This window comes from Rissa tridactyla, chromosome W, assembly GCF_028500815.1.
Source record: "Rissa tridactyla isolate bRisTri1 chromosome W, bRisTri1.patW.cur.20221130, whole genome shotgun sequence".
NCBI lineage: Eukaryota > Metazoa > Chordata > Aves > Charadriiformes > Laridae > Rissa > Rissa tridactyla.
In genome coordinates this window covers 28,510,827-28,535,550 of record NC_071496.1, presented here as the reverse complement: position 1 = coordinate 28,535,550, position 24,724 = coordinate 28,510,827, and the positions used below count along the sequence as shown (strand labels likewise).

Genomic DNA, 24,724 nt, shown 5'->3' with positions numbered 1-24,724 from the left:
TCCCCAGCTCTTTTACCTCCCTTTTCTCCTTCGGGCCAGGTATGACAGCTTTTGAGAATTTTGAATATCCTTGGGATGCTCAAACCAGCCTGGTCCTATTGCTATGTCTTCTGAATGTGTTCCAGGTCCTGTTTAGGGTTAAACAGCTATTTAAGACTACCACCCAGAGATCTGCTCCAAGGCTGGATAGTCAGGGGTGGCATGGCATGTGGGAGAACATGGGCAGGTACCTAGAGAACTACTCACCTCCAATGGTCTGGGACTTCACCCCTGAACAATTACAGGACCCCGATAAAGTCATAGAATATTTGAAACGAAAATGCTGTGATAATTCCCACTGTAAGTGAAGACAAGGTTCGTGACCACCTGAGGAACCTGAATATACAGAAGTCCATGGGACCTGATGAGATGCACCCCAGAGTCCTGAGGGAATTGGCTGATGTAGTTGCCAAGCCACTCTCCATGATATTTGAAAAGTCATGGCAGTCAGGTGAAGTCCCTGGTGACTGGAAAAAGGGAACCATCGCACCCATTTTTAAAAAGGGGAGAAAGGAGGACCCTGGGAAGATCATGGAACAGATCCTCTTAGAAGCTATGCTAAGGCACATGGAGGACAGGGAGGGAGGTGATTCGAGACAGCCAGCATGGCTTCACCAAGGGCAAGTCCTCCTGACCAACCTGGTGGCTTTCTACAATGGAGTGACTCCATCAGTGGACAAGGGGAGAGCTACGGATATCATCTATCTGGACTTCTGCAAGGCCTTTGACATGGTTCCCCCACAACATCCTTCTCTCTAAGTTGGAGAGATACGGATTTGATGGGTGGACTGTTCGGTGGACAAGGAACTGGCTGGATGGTTGCATCCAGAGGGTGGTGGTCAATGGCTCAATGTCCAGACGGAGAGGGGTGACAAGTGGTGTCCCTCAGGGATCCGTACTGGGACCGGTGCTGTTCAACATCTTCATCAATGATTTAGACAGTGAGATCAAGTGCACCCTCAGCAAGTTTGTGACAGGCTGAGAGAGTTGGGGTTGTTCAGCCTGGAGAAGAGAAGGCTCCAGGGAGACCTTATAGCAGCCTTCCAGTACCTGAAGGGGGCCTACAGGAAAGCTGGGGAGGGGCTGTTTGCAAGGGCATGTAGTGATAGGACGAGGGGCAATGGCTTTAAACTAGAGCAGGGCAGGTTTAGATTAGACATTAGGAAGAAGTTCTTTACAATGAGGGTGGTGAGACACTGGAACAGGTTGCCCAGAGAGGTGGTGGAGGCCCCATCCCTGGAGACATTCAAGGCCGGGCTTGATGAGGCTCTGAGCAACCTGATCTAGTTAAAGATGTCCCTGCTTACTGCAGGGGGGTTGGACTAGATGATCTTTAAAGGTCCCTTCCAACCCAACAGATTATATGATTCTATGATTACAGAGACGCACAACTCACTGTGCTATGCTGGGCCCTGCACAGTATCTACTAAACACTGCTCGATATTATGCAGCACCCTCAGGGGAAAGAGATGGAAACCAGATCAATGGGCACTGCAGCTACCCCAACCCCTGCGACAGACACTGTGGCTACTCCAACCCCTGTGGCAGCCACTGCAGCTGAACCAGGGAACCAACCTGTGCTGATATCAGTTGCCCCTATACAGAAGAAGAAATACACGAAGAAATCTTTTCACTTCTTAGTAAGGGATGACGATGAACCAGGGCCATCACGAGAACAGGAGGAAGAGGCAGAACCAGAGATAATCACCCGATCCCTGTCCCTGAGCAAGCTGCAGGATATGTGAAAAAATTTCAGATGACTTCCGGGCGAGCGCATTGTCACCTGGCTGCTCCGGTGCTGGGATAACGGGGCCAGTAGCCTGGAATTAGAGGGTAGGGAGGCCAGGCAGCTGGGATCCCTGTCTAGGGAAGGCAGCATTGACAAGGCAATTGGGAAGAAGACCCAAGCCCTCAGCCTCTGGAGGCGACTCCTGTCAGGCGTGAGGGAGAGGTACCCCTTCAGTGAGGATGTTGTATGTCAACCAAGCAAGTGGACTACCATGGAAAGAGGCATCCAGTACCTGAGAGAATTAGCCATGCGGGAGATGATTTATTATGACCCGGACAATATACAGTTACCCACGGACCCCGATGAGGTGCAATGCCCAAGGCCCATGTGGCAGAAGTTTGTACGGAGCGCACGGTTATTCGGAGAGTATAAGGCTCTAGTGGACATGGGTGCAGAGTGCACTCTAATACCATCAAGCTATAGAGGGGCAGAACCCATTTGTATTTCTGGGGCCACAGGAGGGGTCCCAAGAGTTGACTGTACTGGAGGCGGAAGTGAGCCTAACTGGGAATGAGTGGCAAAAGCATCCCATTGTGACTGGCCCAGAGGCTCCATGCATCCTTGGCATAGATTACCTCAGGAGAGGGTATTTTAAGGACCCAAAAGGGTACTGGTGGGCTTTTGGCATAGCTGCCTTGGAGATGGAGGAAGTTAAACAGTTGTCTACCTTGCCTGGTCTCTCGGAGGACCCTTCTATTGTGGGGTTGTTGAGGGTCGAAGAACAGCAGGTGTCGATTGCTACCACAACGGTGCATCAGCGGCAATATCGCACTAACCGAGACTCTCTGATTCCCATTCATAAGCTGATTCGTCAACTAGAGGTTCAAGGAGTGATCAGCAAGACTCGCTCACCCTTTAACAGTCCCATATGGCCGGTGCGAAAATCTAATGGAGAGTGGAGGCTAACTGTAGACTATCGTGGCCTGAATGAAGTCACGCCACCTCTGAGCGCTGCCGTGCCGGACATGCTAGAACTGCAGTATGAACTGGAGTCCAAGGCAGCCCAGTGGTATGCCATGATTGATATAGCGAATGCATTCTTCTCAATCCCTTTGGCAGCAGAGTGCAGGCCACAGTTTGCTTTCACTTGGAGGGGCGTCCAATACACCTGGAATCGACCGCCCCAGGGGTGGAAACACAGCCCCACCATTTGCCATGGACTGATCCAGACTGCACTGGAACAGGGGGAAGCTCCAGAACATCTGCAACACATTGATGACATCATCGTATGGGGCAACACAGCAGAAGAAGTTTTTGAGAAAGGGAATACAATAGTCCGAATCCTTCTGAAAGCTGGTTTTGCCATAAAACAAAGCAAGGTCAAGGGACCTGCGCAGGATATCCAGTTTTTAGGAATAAAATGGCAAGATGGACGCTGTCAGATCCCAATGGATGTGATCAACAAAATAGCAGCTATGTCTCCACCAACTAGCAAAAAGGAAACACAAGCTTTCTTAGGCATTGTGGGGTTTTGGAGGATGCATATCCCAGATTACAGTCTAATTGCAAGCCCTCTGTATCAAGTGACCCGGAAGAAGAAGGACTTTAAATGGGGTCCTGAGCAACGACAAGCTTTTGAACAAATCAAACAGGAAATAGTCCATGCAGTGGCCCTGGGGCCAGTCCGGGCAGGACAAGATGTTAAAAACGTGCTCTACACCGCAGCCGGGGAAAATGGCCCTACCTGGAACCTCTGGCAGAAAGCACCAGGGGAGACCCGAGGTCGACCCCTAGGGTTTTGGAGTCGGGGATACAGAGGATCTGAAGCCAACTATACTCCAACTGAGAAAGAAATCATGGACTGGCCAGAAGGCAAGGATTTTGGAATGTCACCAGAGGAGGAGGTGATGCGTGCAGAAGAGGCCCCACCATATAATAAACTGCCAGAAAATGAGAAGAAATATGCCCTTTTCGCTGATGGGTCCTGCCGGATTGTGGGAAAGCATCGAAAGTGGAAGGCTGCTGTGTGGAGTCCTACACGACAAGTTGCAGAAGCCAGTGAAGGACAAGGTGAATCGAGCCAGTTTGCAGAGGTGAAAGCCATTCAGCTGGCTTTGGACATTGCCGAATGAGAAAAGTTCACAGTACTTTATACTGACTCATGGATGGTGGCAAATGCTCTGTGGGGGTGGCTACAGCAGTGGAAGCAGGGCAACTGGCAGCGCAGAGGCAAACCCATCTGGGCTGATGAACTATGGCAAGATATTGCTGCCCAGACAGAGAATCAGGTTGTGAAGGTATGTCACGTAGATGCCCATGTACCCAGGGGTTGGGCCACAGAGGAACATCAGAACAACCAGCAGGTGGATCAGGCCGCTAGGATTGAAGTGGCTCAGGTGGATCTGGACTGGCAACATAGGGGTGAATTGTTCATAGCCCAATGGGCCCATGACACCTCAGGCCATCAAGGAAGAGATGCGACATATAGATGGGCTCGTGACCGAGGGGTGGACTTGACCATGGACACTATTGCACAGGTCATCCATGAATGCGAGACACGTGCTGCAATCAAGCAAGCCAAGCGTTTGAAGCCTCTTTGGTATGGAGGGCGATGGCTGAAATATAAATATGGGGAGGCCTGGCAGATTGATTACATCACACTGCCACAGACCCGTCAAGGCAAGCGCCATGTGCTCACAATGGTGGAAGCAACCACTGGATGGCTGGAAACATACCCTGTGCCCCATGCCACTGCCCGGAACACTATCCTGGGCCTTGAAAAGCAAGTCCTGTGGACTTTTAAAAACTACACTGAGAGCAATGGATGGTGGGACCTTCAAACATTGGGATGCACATCTAGCAAAAGCTACCTGGCTAGTTAACACCAGGGGATCTACCAATCAAGCTGTCCCTGCCCAATCAAAACTTCCACGTACTGCAGAAGGGGATAAAGTCCCCGTAGTGCACATGAAGAATATGTCAGGGAAGACAGTCTGGGTTAGTCCTGCCTCAGGCAAAGGCAAACCCATCCGTGGGATTGCTTTTGCCCAAGGACCTGGGTGCACTTGGTGGGCGATGCAGAAGGATGGGGAAGTCCGATGTGTACCTCATGGGGATCTGATTTTGGGCAAGAATAGCCAATGAATCAAATGGTATGATGTTAATTGCTAAGTAACCCTGCCACTGTATGTCCTCATTACTATAATTGCTCAGTTGTACTACAGTAAGAATCACCCAAACTAATGACAGATGGACTTTGATGAAAAACCGAGTAAGGTGCAGCGGTGATGGGATCAGAACTGACCTCAGCAGCTGGCACCCAGCAAATTCATCGAGATCGACATCTTCAACCCATGGACAGTGGGCATGAGACACACCGCATACATCAGCTGCAAGCTTCGAAAATACAGCATGCACCAGTCCAGAACCACACACCATCTCGCCTGCCCTGAGAGACTGTTCTAACAGATGGAGCCCTAAGTCATGGATTAGAGGAACTCAACGGACATTTTAGAGGGAGGGCCCATAGACAAAGGGCATTATATCTGTATGAATACATATGTACATATATATCAAAGACAGGGGAAAGTGGTGGCAATTAATTGGAACCTGTAAGATCTGGGCATGGCAAAGATGGTATGGAATAAGGAGTGGATAATGTCCTGTTTCTGGTGGGGATAGGGTTAATTCTCCCCAGGCTCTGGCAGGGGACAAGGGTATTCCATCCCATGTGAGCCATGCCCAGTCTGTAGCCACTGGAGCTATGCCCAGTCTGTAGCCGCTGGGGGGGGGGGCAGGAAGTCACTGGAGCAGGCTGGGGCATCCCAGGTCTGGTCGGTGAGCAGTGGTACCATAATTGTGTTTGTACATTCCTCTATCTGTGTTATTGTTGTTTTCTCGTTCCCTTTGCTGTTCTGTTAAACTGCCTTTGTCTCAACCCACAAGTTTTGCCTTTTTCTTCTGATTCTCCCCCCGTGGTGGGGGTGGGGCTTAACCATGACAGACTACATTCACATATTCAGGATGTCAGACATTTTTTTGAAGGATAATTGAATATATTGGAACTCTTCAGTAAAAATTCTCATACCCACAGTCTTGTTTGTTAACAACATACTTTATGACCTTTCAGTAATAAAACTAGTTGTAGAGGTAAAAAATTGTAATAGAGAACCTTAACATTTAGAATCCTAATGTTATTATAAGTGACAAACAAATTTTAAAGACAAAATTAAACCTTTGATTTAAAAGCAAGAAAAACTAATTTGAAGCAAAGACCATCTCCAGCCCACACAAAACAAGTGTTATTTTATTACTTTTATTATAATCAGAAATGAAAAATTTTCAAGTTGTAGGCATTTTTATTAAAGATGCTGAAATCAATCCAACAGTTTCACAAGATTTGGGCCTCTGCACAAGTGATATACATGCAAGCAGAATGTAAGAAGATAACTACTTAGTATAGCAACAGAGAACTCTTTTTTTTGTCTCAACATACTAGTTTAAAGCAAGCAGTGATTTATGTAACAAAACCCCCATGTTCTAGAGAAGATGATGAAATACAGCAAAGATATGCAACCCCCACTCTACACGTTAATACAGTACCTGGGCGCTGAATCTGTGAACATCAGAGGCACTGACTAGATCAATGGAAGACATGGAGGAAGAGCGACTATAGGGCTACCAGAGATAAAGAAAAAACCAAGGAATCAGAACAAAGGCAGAACAGAGCATTCGGTACCAACTTGCAAGCACAAGATAATGAAGAAAAGGAAAACAAAAGCACCATAAGCAGCAAGCACAGCAGTGAATGCTAATTTCATGCACCTATTATGTATTATGCTCCCAGTGTAGCCCTAAGAAGAGCATAGTGTTTCCAGTAACACTAAAAAAAGTCAACTGATCCTAATGCAAGAGACCGGAATTTTTAATTTTTTTTTTAAATCAATTAAATTAATTTTGATTAAGGTATCTTAAAAACACTGAGGTTAGCGAGTTGTGATTTTTTTCCTTTAATATAATCTCTAACTGACAAGCTTGATACAAGCAAAGAATAGCCGAAATAGATACTGAAATCAGTATTTTTTTGAGCCAAGACAGAAAACAGTCCTTCTCCAGTTCCAGCTACTTCAATTGAAAATGAATAAACCATTGAAAGTTATACTAGAAACACCTAAAAAATAATAAAATAATAAAAAAAATAATCAATCTTACCTATCCATATAAAATATAATATAGAAATATAACTCAGCCCATTATTCAGAGGAGATCATGAGAAATATCTTACCTTTTGGACAAATCTATGAGTCCCCACAGCAGAATATGCATCTCCAGAAGGTAAGGATGTTGGCCAGTGTAATCTGACCTTTTCACTTTGGGACTGTAACAAAATAAGTTCAATTATTGGTAGTCAGCTGCTACTCTATGAAACAGAGTGAGGCATCCTCAATCTATATAGTGGCTACAACAACTAATGCTGAATGACAGACATGAAGTTGTCATCCTGCTGGAGTTGTCAGGAAGTGAATGGGCCTGAAGACTGAATTACCCATTCATCTACACTTCAAGGTGTATTTCCAGGTTAAGCAAAATAGATTGGCAGCATTAAGGATGTTGCATCCATGTAGTAGTACAACAGTCACTCAAAACTTTTACTTTCCGCTAAGAGACCCCAACATAGATAAACTCTGTTGGGTACTGTACGTCCACTAGAAAGTCTTATAATTCTTAACCAAGTCATTGTATTCACCATATTCGTAAGCCTAAAACCTTTTAAGACAAAGGAATCATAGAATAGAATCATAGAATCATTCAGGTTGGAAAAGACCCTTGGGATCATCGAGTCCAACCATCATCTCCACTCTACAAAGTTCTCCCTTACACCATATCCCCTAACACCACATCTAAACAAGTCTTAAACACATTCAGGGATGGTGACTCCACCACCTCCCTGGGCAGCCTATTCCAGCGTCTAACCACTCTTTCTGTGAAGAATTTTTTCCTGATGTCCAGCCTAAACCTACCCTGCTGCAGCTTGAAGCCATTCCCTCTTGTTCTATCGCTAATTACCTGTGAGAAGAGACCAGCACCAACCTCTCTACAATGTCCTTTCAAGTAGTTGTAGAGAGTGATGAGGTCTCCCCTCAGCCTCCTCTTCCTCAAACTAAACAGTCCCAGCTCCTTCAATCGCTCCTCATAAGATTTATTCTGCAGGCCCTTCACCACCTTCGTTGCCCTCCTCTGCACTCGCTCCAGCACCTCGATATCTCTCTCGTATTGAGGTGCCCAGAACTGGACACAATACTCAAGGTGTGGCCTCACCAGTGCTGAGTACAGGGGGACAATCACCTCCCTCCTCCTGCTGGTCACACTGTTTCTAATACAAGCCAGGATGCCATTGGCCCTCTTGGGGGCTTGTCAATTGAACCCCCAGGTCCTTTTCTGCCAGGCAGCTCTCCAGCCACACTGCCCCAAGCCTGTAGCGCTGCATGGGGTTGTTGCGGCCCAAGTGCAGGACCCGGCACTTGGCCTTGTTGAAGCTCATTCCATTAGCGTTGGCCCATCGATCCAATCTATCCAAGTCTCTCTGTAGAGCCTCCCTATCCTCATGTAGATCAACACTCCCGCTTAGCTTGGTGTCATCTGCAAACTTGCTGATGATACACTCTATGTCCTTATCAAGGTCATCAATAAAGACGTTAAAGGAGGCACCACTTTGTTATTCCCTCTCATTTTATACATTACTATATTCTCATATTCTATATATTTCATTGCATGCATTTTATCCCTTTTTGATCCTTGTCACTGAAGTGTATTCAAGAAATGAGTTAGAGAAACAGCCAGAGCCTACACAATTTTTAAATAAAAACAAACACCAACAGAACTATGTCTTGCCTATTTCACATACCGCTACAGCCAAAAGAAACTTCAGAGCAATAATTAGGTTTTGAAAAATAGCTGCAGTATTTGATATTCTCATTTACACAAGGCATCAGTTACATATAAAGATAAGTTTTATACAGGACTAATATGCTTATTTAGGAATTAGAAACCAGAGATGTTCAATTAGCTTAACACTTATACTATCCTTTTCTATGCAAACTGTGAAGTCACTTTCTCAAAATTAGTGTTAAGCAATGATATTTAACTGTACAAATATTAAGTAGTGAATTCCACTTATAAGTGTCAGTATAAAATATCTAGTTTCAGGAGATGCACCCCAGGACTGAGTAAGTCACAAAAGTCTTCCACGAAGTGCCCATCATTAACATATTTTTCAAGTATCAATACCTGTTCTTCCATTTTATCCTGTCTATCAAGAGCAGCTTCAACAGCATCAAAGAATTCTTCTTCGTTAATCAGACTATTAGGACCCTCCTAGAGCATAAGAAACAAAACTAGTTCAAAATTTTGGAGGCACAAGAGCTCCGCTTAAGTTTAATATTAGAAACAGATATTTATATGTTATGCATATAACTGACAGAAGGAAATTTCTTCTATAGACCTCAAATATTTTCACCAATATTCTTAGATTACAATTCATCTGAAAACCCTACTTGTTAAAGGAAGTTATTTCCTTTAACTGCAATTTAGGGGTAGTTCTATAAACAAGCAAAAAAACTGAAGAAACTGAAGACTGAGTAACAGTGTCAATATGCTTTGACATCAGATTTAGGTTTTAATTAACATATCTGTTCTCTTAAAAATGTTTACAGTGTGTCAGTAAAGTAAACATATTAACATAATTATGTATATACTCCTTCCAAGTATTCCAGTGCCTTAGGGTAGATTTCAGATATGTGCTCAAAGCACAACAAGACAAGACAAAATCCTGGGGATCACTATTGAAAATTCTTGGAAATAAGAGTTTAACAATAAACAGCAGGTAGAGTTGAGTCAACTATTAAAAACTTGTGTCCACTAAGTAAAGTAAAATAGTAATTTAAGAAAACTAGGATTACTGCTTTTATTGTATTGTAAAACAAACTGGTTCAGCAAAATTCAAAAACCTACTTTACAACAGGGATATCTGTGAGAAGCAGCTGGGTTCATAACCAGGCAGACAAAATCCAACTTCTTATCCACCTTTTTCTTTTACAGTGCCTCAGTCGCAATGGAGAATCTAAGCTCAAGTATCTTTTAAATTTCCCAACATATTAGTACTATTTCTCATGCCATGATTCGCAAGCAGAAACCTGCTTGATTAATGTAAATGAAAGGGTCAAGTTCTTAAAAATTATGCAAACTGCATTATAGGTGCATTAGCTTACATTATTCTTCAGAAGGCAGTTTAAAAGCCTTAGAATTTGACTAAATAACCAAACTGAGGAGGAAGCTGCTAAAACATGCAATTTAACAGATGAAGCAGAACCTAAAATCATTGAATTTATCAACACGTTTCAAGTGGCGGTGACAAGTTAAAAATCAATTCAAGGTAAACTTCAGATTCTAGGACTGCCTCTGCAGTCAGAGTTTTTCATATTTGCATTACATATCTATACTGCTGATTCATTAAAAAGTAAGAGTACAAAACTTGCATATGAGCAGTATCAAATGTACAAGAAAAATAATAAAGAAGTCAGCAGAAATATCTGTAAGCAAAATACTTAGACGAAAGCAGAATAAGGAAACCTGAGGTGAAGACAGACTTTTATTCTCAAAAAATTAAGGATTTAGATTCTTCATTCAGTTTCAGAAAAAGAAAAGTGGCATGAACACATCTGCACAGCTAAAGACCTTGATTTACACACACACACTCCTTTGTGAAACAAACCAATCTTTAAAAGCATTAGCATTTTTAAAGATTTCAAAAGCAGAATTTGTACCTCGTAGTCTGGCCCTCCAAAGTGGGACTTTTTCTTCAGTTCTGTCACAGCATTTTTGTATGCTTCTTCTATTCTTCTCCTTTTCTCTATCTCCTGTAAAATTACATGATCATTTAATGCAGCAAAAATGAATCAGCTGATAACAGTCAGCATGCCAATAAATGGAATGACTGGTATAGGGGTTTCTCCCAAGTAACAACTGCAAATCTGCTGATTTTCTGATTTTATATGAATGCATGCCCATATACGGGCATATATAATACAAAGCTTGGGGAGCTAGCTACCTTGAGCATACCTTCTTTAAGTCATGTGAAAGAAACTAGATCACCAAGCAAAATCTGGTATCTAGTTTAAGCATAGCTATTCACAGTTTGTTGAGGGTCAGACTTGGTATCTGACAGTTTTATATAAACTCCTTGACACAGATGCTTGGGCAGTGATAACAAAGGGTGAAAAGTAAGACTGGTAGAAAGCTAACTTGTTGAATAGGGTGAGATACTAGTGAATCAAAGCATATAAGCTTGTATCTATAATTAGCTGGCGTAGGATCCACATGAATCATTTTGTGAACTCCATGCAAAGACTAACAACTCAACATCATTCTCCCATAATAGGTGTGTGACTGTACTAGAGCCACTAATAATGTTAAGGCAAGAAGTTCCTGCCTGGCGCAACAGGCACTGCAGTCGCGACTGCCCAGCGACTACCCCACCTTCCCAGATGCCATTGCATAACAGGTACAGTGCTCTGCAAGGGAAACTGGACAACGATAAGCATGATAGTTCTTCCACCTTAGAGGTGTCAGCAAGGTCTAGTTGGACCACCCCCCACATCAAAACCTCTATGGTAAAAAACAAAAGACGGGTCATTGTCATAGGTGACTCCCTACTGAAGGGAGCAGAAGGCCCAATATGCAGACCGGACCCGCTACATAGGGAGGTCTGCTGCCTCCCTGGGGCCCGGGTCAAGGACGTGAAGAGGATGCTTCCTTCCCTGGTACGGCCCTCAGATTATTACCCCCTTTTGATCTTTCAGGTAGGCAGTGATGAAGTAGTGAGAAGAAGTCCGAGGGCAATGAAGAGAGATTTCAGGATCTTGGGATGGCTGGTCAAAGGCTCCAAGCCTAGTGCTACCAGCAGGACTTTGGGTTCTTTGACCATGGCCTGATTTACAAGACACCAGGCCTGCTGGTAACAGGCAGGAATAGCTTATCTTGCAGGGGGAAAAGGGTTCTAGGACAAGAGTTATCAGGGCTCATTGAGAGCGCTTTAAACTAGATTTGAAGGGGGGTGGGGATGCTACTGGGCTTGCCAGTGAGGTGCCTGGGTATAGTAGCTCAGCACTTGTGGGGCAGTGTGCTAGTATTTTTGAGAGCCAGAAGGCCTACCACCCCTCAAGGCTGAAAAGTACGTGCACAACTCCCTCTCTGAAATGCTTATACACCAATGCACGCAGCATGGGGAATAAACAGGAAGAGCTGGAGATCTGTGTGCGGTTGCAGGGCCACGATCTCATTGCAATTACTAAGACGTGGTGGGACAGCTCACATGGCTGGAATGCTGTCATGGATGGCTATGTCCTTGTCAGAAAAGACAGGCCAGCGAGGTGAGGTGGTGGAGTTGCTCTTTATGTGAGAGAGCATCTAGAATGCATTGAGCTCTCCCTGGGGGCGGATGAAGAGAGAGTTGAGAGCTTATGGGTAAGGATATATGAGGGACACTGTTGTGGGTGTTTATTACAGGCCACCTGATCAGGATGGGGAAGCTGATGAGGCTTTCTACAGACAGCTGAAGGTAGCCTCACAGTCACAGGCCTTGGTTCTCATGGGGGACTTCAATCACCCCGATATCTGCTGGGCAGACCCCACAGCCAGGCACGCACAGTCCAGGAGGCTCCTCCAGTGCATTGATGACAACTTTCTGACACAAGTGGTGCAGGAGGCAACAAGGAGAGGTGTACTACTGGACCTAGTACTGACAAAGAGGGACTGGTGGAGGACATGAAGGTTGGGGGCACCCTAGGCTGTAGTGATCATGAAATGATAGAGTTCAGAATCATGGGCAGTATTCACAAAACAACAAGTAGGATTGCAACCTTGGACTTCAGGAGGGCTAACTTTGACCTCTTCAAGAAACTGCTTGGAGAGATCCCGTGGGCTAGGGCTCTGGAAGGCAAGGGGGCTCAAGAGAGCTGGTTGGTATTCAAAGGCCACTTCCTCCAAGCTCAGGATCGGTGCATCCCTAAGAGCAAGAAATCAGGCAAGGGACACAGGAGACCTGCATGGCTGAGCAGGGAGCTTCTGAAAAAGCTCAAGTGGAAGAAGGACATTTACAGTAAGTGGAAGAAGGGACTGACCCCTTGGGAGGATTACAAGAATGCTGTCAGAGTAAGCAGGGATGAAACACGGAAAGCCAAGGCCTCCTTGGAATTAAACCTGGCGAGGGATGTCAAGGTCAACAGAAAGGGCTTCTACAAGTATATTGGAAGCAAAAGGAAGACCAGAGAAAATGTGGACCCACTGCTGAATGAGACAGGAGCCATGGTGATGGAGGATGCGGAGAAGGCGGAGTTACTGAATGCCTTCTTTGCTTCGGTCTTTACTGCTCAGCCCAGCCCTCAGGAATCCCAGACTTTGGAGAAAGTAACAGGGAAAGTCTGGACAATGGAAGACTTCCCCTTGGTTGAGGAGGATCAAGTGAGAGATCAATTAAGTCAACTGGATAACCACAAGTCCATGGGTCCTGATGGGATGCACCCGAGAGTGCTGAGGGAGCTGGCGGAAGTCATTGCTGAGCCAATCTCCATCATCTTTGAAAGGTCCTGGAGAATAGGCGAGGTGCCTGAGGACTGGAGGAAAGTCAATGTCACTCCAGCCTTCTAAAAGGGCAAGAAGGAGGACCCGGGGAACTACGAGCCAGTCAGCCTCACCTCCATCCCTGGAACAGCTCATTCTGGGCCTCATCTCCAGGCATGTGGAGGAAAAGAAAGCTATCAGAAGTAGTCAACACAGATTCACCAAGGGGAAATCATGTCTGACTAATCTGCTAGCCTTCTATGATGGCATGACTGGATGGATAGATGAGGGGAGGGCGGTAGATGTTGTCTACCTTGACTTCAGCAAGGCATTTGACACAGTCTCCCACAGCATCCTCATAGGGAAGCTTAGGAAGAGTGGGCTTGATGAATGGACAGTGGGGGTGGATTGAAAACTGGTTGAAAGACAGAGCTCAGAGGGTCGTGATTAGGGGCACAGAGTCTAGTTGGAGGTCAGTGACGAGTGGTGTTCCCCAGGGGTCAGTACTGGGTCCAGTCCTCTTCAATATATTCATCAATGACCTGGATGAAGGGATAGAGTGCACCCTCAGCAAGATCACTGATGACACAAAGCTGGGAGGGGTGGCTGACACACCAGAAGGCTGTGCCACCATACAGAGAGAATCTAGACAGGCTGGAGAGTTGGGCAGAGAGAAACTAATGAAATTCAACAAGGGCAACTGCAGGGTGCTGCACCTGGGGAGGAATAACCCCCTGCACCAGTACAGGTTGGGGGCTGACCTGCTGGAGAGCAGCTCTGTGGAAAGAGACCTGGGAGCCCTGGTGGACACCAGGATGACCATGAGCCAGCAATGTGCCCTTGTGGCCAAGGCGGCCAATGGCATCCTGGGCTGCATCAAGAAGAGCATGGCCAGCAGGCGGAGGGAGGTCATCCTCCCCCTCTACTCTGCCCTGGTGAGGCTGCATCTGGAGTACTGTGTCCAGTTCTGGGCTCCCCGGTTCAAGAGGGACAGGGAACTGCTGGAGAGGGTGCAGCAAAGGGCTACCAAGATGGTTAGGGGACTGGAACACCTCTCTTATGAAGAAAGGCTGAGGGATTTGGGTCTTTTCAGTCTGGAAAAAAGACGGCTGAGGGGAGAATCTTATCAATGCTTATAAATACTTAAAGGGTGGGTGTCAGGAGGATGGGGCCAGGCTCTTTTCAGTGGACAGGACAAGAGGTAACCGGCACAAACTTGAGCATAGGAGGTTCCGCCTAAACATGAGGAGGCACTTCTTTACTTTGAGGGTGGCAGAGCACTGGAACAGGCTGCCCAGAGAGGTGGTGGAGTCTCTGTCTCTGGAGACATTCAAAACCCACCTGGACGCATTCTTGTGCAACCTGCTCTAGGTGACCCTGCTCTGGCAGGGGGTTGGACTAGATGATCTCCAGATGTCCCTTCTAACCCCTGTCATTCTGTGATTCTGTATATTTTTAATAAAGAAGCAGTAATACTGGAATCAGATTAAGCCTAGTATTTCCTCTGCAAATTCTACATACTGACAGATATTCCCAGAGAAAAAGCTATAAACACTTCTGAAATTCTTGCAGAATTCAGCTTTAGTACATAAGATGTTTTTCTGTTCCCTTTTGACAACTGGACACCACATGCTACTTATTGCAGATATGAGTATAATTATTCAGCAACCCAATTTGAACTTTAATGATTCAGTGGAAAACCCTTAACAACACTGAAAGGCTGAGTTTACCAACTGGGAATTTGGTGGTAATGTTCATTCTGGAACACATACTTTCCAGTTTCTAAAGAAAAGTTTGAAAAATAAAGAAACAGCTTTGATACAAAACAAAGAAGTATAGTTTTCCACAGGAAAATTCTTAGGAAAAAAGCAACACTTAAATCAAGACAGTATTGCCTTTATCTGTGAATGTAGGCTTTTCCCTTCCTGAAACTATCACAAACAGGCAATAACTGCTAACACTTACGTTTCACAAAACATTGCAAGTTTACCTATTTTGAAAGTAACTGGAAAGTCCTGGAGATGCAGAAAGCATGACTTGAGTGTAAGTCATTGTGAGAAAGCATAGAAGTTTCACCAGAACACTTGGAATGAAAAACAAAACACAAAAAAACTCCCCAAAAACCAATTCCCCCCCAAGTACCCACGCTTTGTGTACTTCAATCTGCAAATTAGTGATAATTCACACCTGTCAAAAGACAACTCTTTAAATCTACCAGCTTCTCTTGGCAAAAACATTAAATAAGGCAGAAATTAGGAAGTTGTTTGATTGCACAGCAGAAAAATTACTGGTGTATTAAAACTCTGTAAAATTTAATGAGACATTTAAGTTACAATTGTGAAAGGTGAACAGAATAAACTACCCAAACATGTTAATCTTAAAGTAAAATTTAACATTCAGAAGATAAGTTTGCACATTAATGCCAATTATTAAGACTAAAGGAAACAAGAATAGAAAAATGTTGCTGTAGTCAAGACAAGAAAAGCATCATCACAAGGATTTTTTTGCAAATAAAACAATGGAAAAAATACTAGAGAGTAAATCATTTCCCTGTTTATCCATTTTCTTTAAAAAAGTCTATTTTAAAAATACATTTGAGAGGCTCATACTGAAAAATATACTGCACTGGAAAAATAAAAAGTCAAGCTCAAGATCTTAACAGATAAGAATAAAAGGTCAAAAGCAAAGCCGTAACTACAATTACCATTACGTGCTTCTGTATTAATTTTATTCTGGCCATCTGACTGCTTTGGTAACAGAAAGAAAACTAAATATAGAATTCTAAAATTACAATCACTATGCACACTATTTTAAGTCTTTAAAATTAAAAGATGCGTTTTTAATGATTTCTTGCTTTCAAAGGTTTAAAAATAAAGTTTCCAACTTTCAGAATGTAACTTAAAAGTCTTTGATTTATTTAAAAAGCAGGGTTTCTAGAGAAAGATACTCGCTTCACAACACTGTACTCATCTCAAGTCAAATTGTACCGAGCTTCAACAAGTTCTGATGAACTTGACCTTTTTAATATTAAAAATATTTAAGGACAGATATAATTTTGAAATATATTTTATTCAAGTTCGGAAGACATAAACCTCTCTTGCATCTTTAGGCTAAACTGGCCCTCTACAAGATGGAGACTGTATAGTTTTGTGAAGTAGCAGGACTCTCACTAATCACATTTGTGTTTTGCTGTCAAGTAAAACGTGGTTCTGAAGTTAGTGGAGTGAGGAGGCTGGAGAGGGAAGGAGAGTAAGTTGGATTACAACGGTATTTACACTATTTGTAAAACACTAATTGCTTTTAGCCACTGACAGAGATCCTGTTCTTCCTGTGACAAACCTGCACAGAACAAAGCCTGAGGAGTGAATTTGCTGATATACAAAGGACAAACTTGACGCCGCACCTTTCATTTCTTCTAGATGGTCTTTTACAGGCACTGGACAGACTTACAAGAGCTTTAAAACCCTCCCAGCTAGAACAAACACAAACGGCTGCCCAATTTCATATATTTTCCCCCTCTAATCTCTCAGAGGAGATATTCTGAACTTTATCATCTCCCAATATTTACTTCTTTTTCAGAGCAACGTAAGCATCTATCCAAGAAAACCAAGAGTACAGAGATCAACATCATTCTCCTCCTACATCTATTTATCAGATGACAGAGCAATGTTTTTTTTGCTCAGGCCCATAGTTATAGAAGAGACTTTGAGAGCCATGTTTAGCCACTAAAACAAGAAGGTAAAAAAACAAAACAAAAGAAGTGCTACGACTGAAGTGGAATAAATAGCTTTAGCAAAGGTCTGAGTACAGTCAACTGCTGTCTTTAAATTCTTGTGCAGAGTGTAGGTGTCAAGGTGTTGGTTGTGGGGGGCTGCAGGAGTGCCCTCTGTGGGAAGAGGCCAGGGGCTGCCCCGTGTCAGACACAGCTGGTTCCAGCCAACTCTAAAACAGACCCACCACAGGACAGAGCTGAATCCATCTGCCACATGCATGGCACCTCTGTGAAAATGTATTTAAGAGCAATAAACACCCCAGGGAGAGAGGAAGGTGAACAAAAAGTGAGAAACAGAGGGAATGCCTAGCCCAGAGGAGAAGCAGCTCCAGGGCAGCAAACATATCCACGCTGCAGCCCATGGAGGGACCCCATGCTGGAGCAGAGGGACATTTCTTGAAGGAACTACGTTCCATGGAGGACCCCCACTGGAGCAGATTTTTCCCAGAAGACTGCAGCCCTGGAAAGGACCTGCAGTGGAGCAGGGAAAAAGTGTGAGGGGGAAGGAGTGGCAAAGACTAAGTGTTTTGGACCAACCTCAAACCCCCATTCCCTACCCCCCACCCCCACTCTGCACTGCTTGGGGCTAGCAGGCCTGCAGTGAAAGAGTGAAGTTGAGACTGGGAAATGGGGAAAGAAAGCTGTTTTAGTGTTTGTCTTTTTGTTTCCCACTAACTGTACCTATTTTAATCAGCGACAAATTGATTTTCCCCAAGTTGAGACTGTTCTGCCATGACAAGAACTGGTAAGCAATCTCCATCTTTCTCTTGGCCCATGAGCTTTCTCATCCTATTTTTCCCCCCAGTCCTGCTGGATGGAGTGGTAAGTGAACAGCTGGGTGGGCATTTAGCTGTTAGTCAAGGTTAACCCACCACGATTCTATATTATTTAATTCAATCAAAATCTCCTCTTCTAAAAGGCTAGCAATTAGAGGAATCCAAATAAAAAAAAGGTTATTTTATATTAGAATTGCAGTACTTCACCATGAGTGTGCTGTAAACCCCAGAAAATTTCACGGACAAGCGTGACAAAGTTGCAGGTCTACTAAAGCAGAGAAACTTAAAATCTCCAAGTTTTTAGAAGCTTTTGCCATTTTAATTTCTGGGAAACCAAGTCCAAATAAGCTTGTGACCCCCTTTAAAATCTATTTACTCATGCTGTATGAGGTGTTATGTTGCTGTATGAGGTATCAGTCACACAAGTCTCAAAGTGAAATTTAGGTTTGAATTTGTTAATTGCTTCCAGCTAAAAACAAGTGCTTTAAAGTTAGTCCACAGAAGAAGAAAAACGTGACAAATAACTAATCTAAACCAATTCAAATTCTATATTAACATATTATTCTGTAATAACATATACTAATCTACTGACAAGAAAAATTCACTTCATCTGTGTTCTAAGCAAAGTCTGATCAGCAAGAGTGAACTGTGCTTGCTCAGCCCAGAGAAGAGAAGGCTTTTGTGGGGGGACTTAACAGTAGCCTTCCAATACCTCCGAGGAGGTCATCAAGAAACTGAGCCAGGCTCTTCACAGCAGTCTATAGTAGGAAGATGTAAAACAATAGGCAGATACTGGAATAAGAGCTACTCCAACTGGATATAATGAAAGACTTGTTTACTATAACAGCAGTTGAGCAGCAGAACAGGCAGCCCAGAACAGCTGTGTGGTCTCCAGCCTTGGAGACTTGAAACTAGACTTGATAAAGCCCTGAGCAACCCAATCTGATCTCAAACTATACTTCCTTTAAGCAGGAGGTTGGACTAGAGACCTCTTGAGGTCCTATGGATCCTATTAACAAGCTTCAAGTCTTAGGTCCGCTATAATTTCTCCAACTACCCAGATGAAGCAATAATAAATTAAGTGCTGACAGAAGTCACAATACAGTTAGATAGGACCAGGCCTTTGACATACAGACAAAAAAGAGCCAGGAGACAGGATTCAAACGTGGATGTATTTTGTCTGAATGACTTCATTCTTTGAATTGTGTACCACTAACACATATGGAGTAAGATTTTTTAAGTGTAATATACACCATATGGAAACATGTTAAATTAAAAACAAGACAACGGATAAAGGACTGTACAGGACACCAGCCAGTGATGGCAGGATTCTAGAAATCAAAGCCTGAAGTACAACCTAGCCATGCTTCTAGCACATCTCATCTGAAGAGAGAAGACACTGCTCCTTTTGAGTTGCTACAGTGGTTGAGTAGGCTTACCATGAACTATCACTGCCATAAGAATAACAGATATTATAATACCACACATACCCCTAAAAAAATTAGCCAATTGGTATAAAACATGACTTGTTAATCTCTTCAATCTCATAAAGGTAAGTAAAATAATCATATCTTAGACCTTTAAGGTTAGAACTGGTTCTTCTCAGTACTGTCACCATCTCTTATCACAATTAAAACATTTCAGAGATTTGCACATCATTTTGCAAGCATGGATAATTAGGTCTCTTTTAGAGGGCTGCAAGCAATACACTTATTACTGTAGAATACTATCAGGTTCTTTATAGATATAAAAATATAGGAATACTATCTGAACAAGGGCTGGGAAAAGAAAGAATATGATGAATACTGTTACTGGATCACCAACAGTCAGGATGAGGTTTTAACATTTTATAGGAGTAATAAATAATGAAAGTACCTAAAATTAATAAATGCTGTACATAAACCTAAAAGCAATACCTGGAATAAAAAAAGTTAAAAACAGCTAATTTGAAATTTCAATTTCAAGCTAAAGAAACAACTTTTTCAATAAAAGTAAAAAGGAAATGATCTTACCTTATCTAGTCTTTTTTGCCAGCTTTCTTCACGTTTTACCATGAGTTCAATACAATGAGAGAGTGTAGCAAGGATTCCAGCAGTAGTTGCCTTGAAAGTTATAGCTTCTCCTTTAAAGTCTATGCCATTAATTCCTTTGGGTGTCACATGTGGAAACACTAAAAACAAACATCATTTACCGATAGCTGCCTTTAACTCAAACAAGCATTTTACATGTATGCTTTATATTACAACTGTTTGAAGAAATTAGACTGGATAGAAAGTTAATTTAAAAATAAAAATCAAAAGCGCTAATAATTTTCAGCTATCCACAGGGTAAGGAGGAACGCATCCCTTCAGCTTCATCTTTCTATACTGTATTTCAAGTCTGCTTGTAATGCTGTATTACTCTGCACTCTGCAAATCATGTAGGTGGAGGGAGTGGGAATACTTTGTAACAATAGCAGTTTGACAGCTTGAAGTGGGGCCTAATTAACAGAGAACAGCCTTAAAACATATCTGATACAGCACTAAGAAAGGAACAATTTCAAAATTCAATCAAACCCAAAAGGTAAAATTTCAAGGTTGCTTTAAGCAGGTAACTATAGATTTAAAAACTTCAACATAAAAAAGGGTATAATATAAAAGTATCAAATGTGTTGAATTATCCAAGTACTGTGGGGTTTTGCAGTTCCAACAACTACTTCATGCTGTCAACTAGGCCATCTGTTGCTAAGGCTATTTAAACAAGTCACTTAAAATGTGTGACAAAAAAGTACCTATTCTATGTCAAATTCATATGTAGGTTGACAGAATAACAAATCAAACACTACACATTAATGTCAGTAAATATTAGAAAGCAGAAGTAACACCCATGTTGAAGCTGACTGAGCTCAGCAAGTTATAGTAACTCCTGCTATGCCATGGGGCAAGTTAATGACTTATCACCCAGTTGGATATTGCTTTCTTTTCTCAGTGTGTCAGTGTGCCACTGTTATGGTTTAAAGAGTACAAATAAATATTTGTGTAAGTTTATCCAATATCTGTCTGCAAGGGTAAAGCAGAGCTTTCAAGCAGCTCAGTTCTTGGAGGGAAGAGAAATGCAATTGCTGTTCTCTAATGGTAGAGCACAATATCTACACTTAAGGAAGAGAAAGCAAGCATCACATGGTCTTAAGCAATGGTTTAAGTCTCCGGAGGTGTTATAAACCCTCCTTTCAGAAGGAATCAAACTTTTTCAAACATACATTTACACACCACACACTACTTCAAATACCTCAATAAACATACATACTATTATAGAACACAGTTTATTTTTGTTTCATGTTAATCAAGAATACTCCCTAAAAGGTAAAGATGATAGGAGCGAAAGAAAGATCGATCTGTTTCAGAAGCAATAATGAGCTCTCCCTCCCCCTAACAGCTGCAGAGGGAACACAGAAGAGGCTAAGACTGAAATTGGTATAATATGGCAAGGAGGTGATGCAGTGGATTCACTGAATAATGAAAATTAGACAAGAGCTTCACCAATAACACACTTCACTAATGGAAAAAAAAGCAGTTTATACTAATAATATGTCCTGCTTGTGTAGACCATGTTCATGTGCAGGCTTACCAGCACAGCTATGCTGCTTATAGATGTGATTTTTCTCCTAAGTATGCAACATGCTAGACACACTGAAGAAATTACCGCTGGCTGCAACAATATAAAATAATTTCAGAAATCTATGGTAGATTGTAAGGGAGATGCAGCAACCTAGCCTCATTTCCTGGAAAAAAACCGGCTTTTGTTCCTGGATATCTTTAGGCCTCAGCTACAACTCATTAATACTTCCATAGAGTTTCAGTCATCATATATTCTAAGTCATTCTTTAATGACTAGTCTCAAAGTAGCAGTGATACATACAGAGCTTGTAATTTCAAAGTCAGTGTCCATAGTTCCTTTCAGCCATTATAATTCTGGACAAAACCAAACTAGTTTCAGAAAGGCGCAAGGCCTATTTCTTTAAAGAGAAGATCACTCAAGATATTCCTTACTGTAGATGGGAGTATTTTGATTCACTCCTAATAAAAGGAGACATTTGTCTTCCTAGAACATGTCAGAAGACAGCCTCAAGCCCTGTCTCAGCAACAGCTGAACTTCAGCACATTAGAAGTATTTTTCAGGATATTTTTTTTCTATTTGGAGAGCCTGAACATCTGTCCTGGTTTCAGATAGGATAGAGTTAATTTTCTTTCTAGTAGCTGCTGTGTTTTGGATTTGGCATGAGAATGTTGAGGAATGTTGATAACACATATTGTTTTAGTTGTTGCTAGGTAACATTTATATTAATCAAGGACTTTTTCAGCTTCCCATAGAAGGTGAGAGGGAGCACAGAAAGAACGAGCTGACCAGGGGATATTCCATACCATAGATGTCATGCTCAGTATAAAAATGGGGGTTGGACGGAGGGCAGGAATCTGTGATCACTGCTCGGGATGGGCTGGGCAATCAATCATTGACATTCTGCATAACTAATGTGTATATATAGTGGATACACCAGAAGAACATAGATATGAAGAAATGTTTTAAAGGTAAATTAAGCTGAAACTCCTACATCATTCTATAAATGCTAGGTTTGACAAAGACATCTTTTTCAAAACGAATCATGCAGTGAAATTAAATTCTCACTTCACATTTTTTAAAGAAGGTTTTTTCAGTTTTCTGAAGTTTGTTCTGACTTAACAGTCCTCAAAAATGAAGACTTTTATATATAAAATAGGGTTAGTAGAACTGTGGACTTGCTTACAGGTGAGTGTTGCAAGCTTGCTTGTCTTTGCTGATAAGAGGCAAGAAAGATTTATTCAAAACTTCAGTTGTACAATACTTAACCTCTGAAATCAGCACTACAATTAATCCTCATCAGAGCAAGCACTTTATATCATTGAAAAAAATCTATTCATATGATTAAATCTCTGGAAGTATACTGAAAGCTCCTTCCATTTCCTTTCCTCGTAACAGTTTTGTCAATAATCTAGAAAGAGCACTTAATATACAGCACTTAAATACAGCAAGGAAACATGCAACACACGGGGAACTAGAGCAAGTTAAAAAGAAAAACACAAGACAGAAAAGGCTTATTTTGCCCATACATTTTCCAGGTTCTTGAAGAAAGTGCCTATATTTTTAAAAATGTGTTTGGTAAGTAAGTACATCTTTTGGAGATTCCATCAGATTTGAAACTGTACCGTTTCAAAGTTGTGTGAACCAAAGTCTAACAAATACTGAACTGTCAACGACGATAACCAGATCATTTAAGATAAGAATAAAAATCAGAATTCTGTTCATCATAACATTGGTAAATACAGTTAAAAGAAGTGCTAAAATTATGATGAGTGAGAATTAGTAACAATGTTGACTAAACCATTACATAGCCATAGAACTTAGAAAAACAATAATGGGGCACACCTAACTGGAAAAGCATTGTGCTCTGCCACACTGCTAAAGCAGATAACACTTCCAAGAAAAACTACAATTGCCTGTTACAAATCTCAGTTTCCAATATCCGAATGATGCAGCTGTTTCAACAGAATTTTGTAGTGGAAATAGCTTTGGACACAGAATAGAATCATAGAATGTGTTGGGTTGGAAGGGACCTTTAAAGATCATCTAGTCCAACCCCCCTGCAGGAAGCAGGGACATCTTTAACTAGATCAGATTGCTCAGGGCCTCCTCAAGCCTGGCCTTGAATGTCTCCAGGGATGGGGCCTCCACCACCTCTCTGGGCAACCTGTTCCAGTGCCTCACCACCCTCATTGTAAAAAACTTCTTCCTAATGTCTCATCTAAACCTACCCTGCTCTAGTTTAAAACCACTGCCCCTCGTCCTATCGCTACATGCCCTTGCAAACAGCCCCTCCCCAGCTTTCCTGTAGGCCCCCTTCAGGTACTGGAAGGCCGCTATAAGGTCTCCCCGGAGCCTTCTCTTCTCCAGGCTGAACAACCCCAACTCTCTCAGCCTGTCCTCATAGGAGAGGTGCTCCAGCCCTCTGATCATCTTTGTGTCCCTCCTCTGGACCTGCTCCAACAGGTCCATGTCCTTCTTGTGCTGAGGGTTCCAGAGCTGGACACAGTACTCCAGGTGGGGTCTCACGAGAGCTGAGTAGAGGGGGAGAATCACCTCTCTGGATCTGCTGGCCACGGTTCTTTTGATGCAGCCCAGTATGCGATTGGCCTTCTGGGCTGCGAGCGCACATTGTTGGCTCATGTCCAGCTTTTCATCCACCAGCACCCTCAAGTCCTTTTCCGCAGGGCTGCTCTCTATCACATCATCCCCCAGCCTGTATTGATAATGAGGATTGTCCTGACCCAAGCGTAGGACCTTGCACTTGGCCTTGTTGAACTTCATGAGGTTTGCTCGGGCCCACCTGTCTAGCTCGTCCAGGTCCCTCTGGATGACATCCCGTCCCTCTGGTCTGTCATCCGCACCACTCAGCTTGGTGTCATCGGCAAATTTGTTGAGGGTGCACTTGATCCCACTGTCTAAATCATTGATGAAGATGTTGAACAGCACCGGTCCCAGTATAGATCCCTGAGGGACACCACTTGTCACCCCTCTCCGTCTGGACATCGAGCCATTGACCACTACCCTCTGGATGCAACCATCCAGCCAGTTCCTTATCCACCGAACAGTCCACCCATCAAATCCGTATCTCTCCAACTTAGAGAGAAGGATGTTGTGGGGGACCGTGTCAAAGGCCTTGCAGAAGTCCTGATAGATGACATCCGTAGCTCTCCCCTTGTCCACTGATGGAGTCACACC

General features: G+C 43.0%; 1 protein-coding gene across 20 annotated transcripts in view; it reads right to left on the bottom strand.

Annotated features, from left to right (window-relative positions):
- LOC128901982 (ceramide transfer protein-like) overlaps window positions 1-24,724 on the bottom strand; it is a 130,101-nt gene that overhangs the window by 23,323 nt on the left and 82,054 nt on the right. For 17 of the 20 annotated variants that reach the window (XR_008463559.1, XM_054184208.1, XM_054184212.1 and 14 more), the window contains 5 exons: window positions 19,945-20,102; window positions 10,591-10,683; window positions 9,056-9,142; window positions 7,053-7,145; window positions 6,371-6,445 (listed from right to left, as the gene is read on the bottom strand). Coding sequence is in view for 19 of the 20 variants with exons in the window: in XM_054184208.1 (XP_054040183.1) it covers window positions 6,371-6,445; window positions 7,053-7,145; window positions 9,056-9,142; window positions 10,591-10,683; window positions 19,945-20,102 (506 nt within the window). In the remaining variant the exon portion in view is untranslated. The remainder of the gene's footprint in view (window positions 1-6,370; window positions 6,446-7,052; window positions 7,146-9,055; window positions 9,143-10,590; window positions 10,684-19,944; window positions 20,103-24,724) is intronic. The other 3 variants (XM_054184209.1, XM_054184219.1, XM_054184213.1) reach the window with 2 other exon arrangements.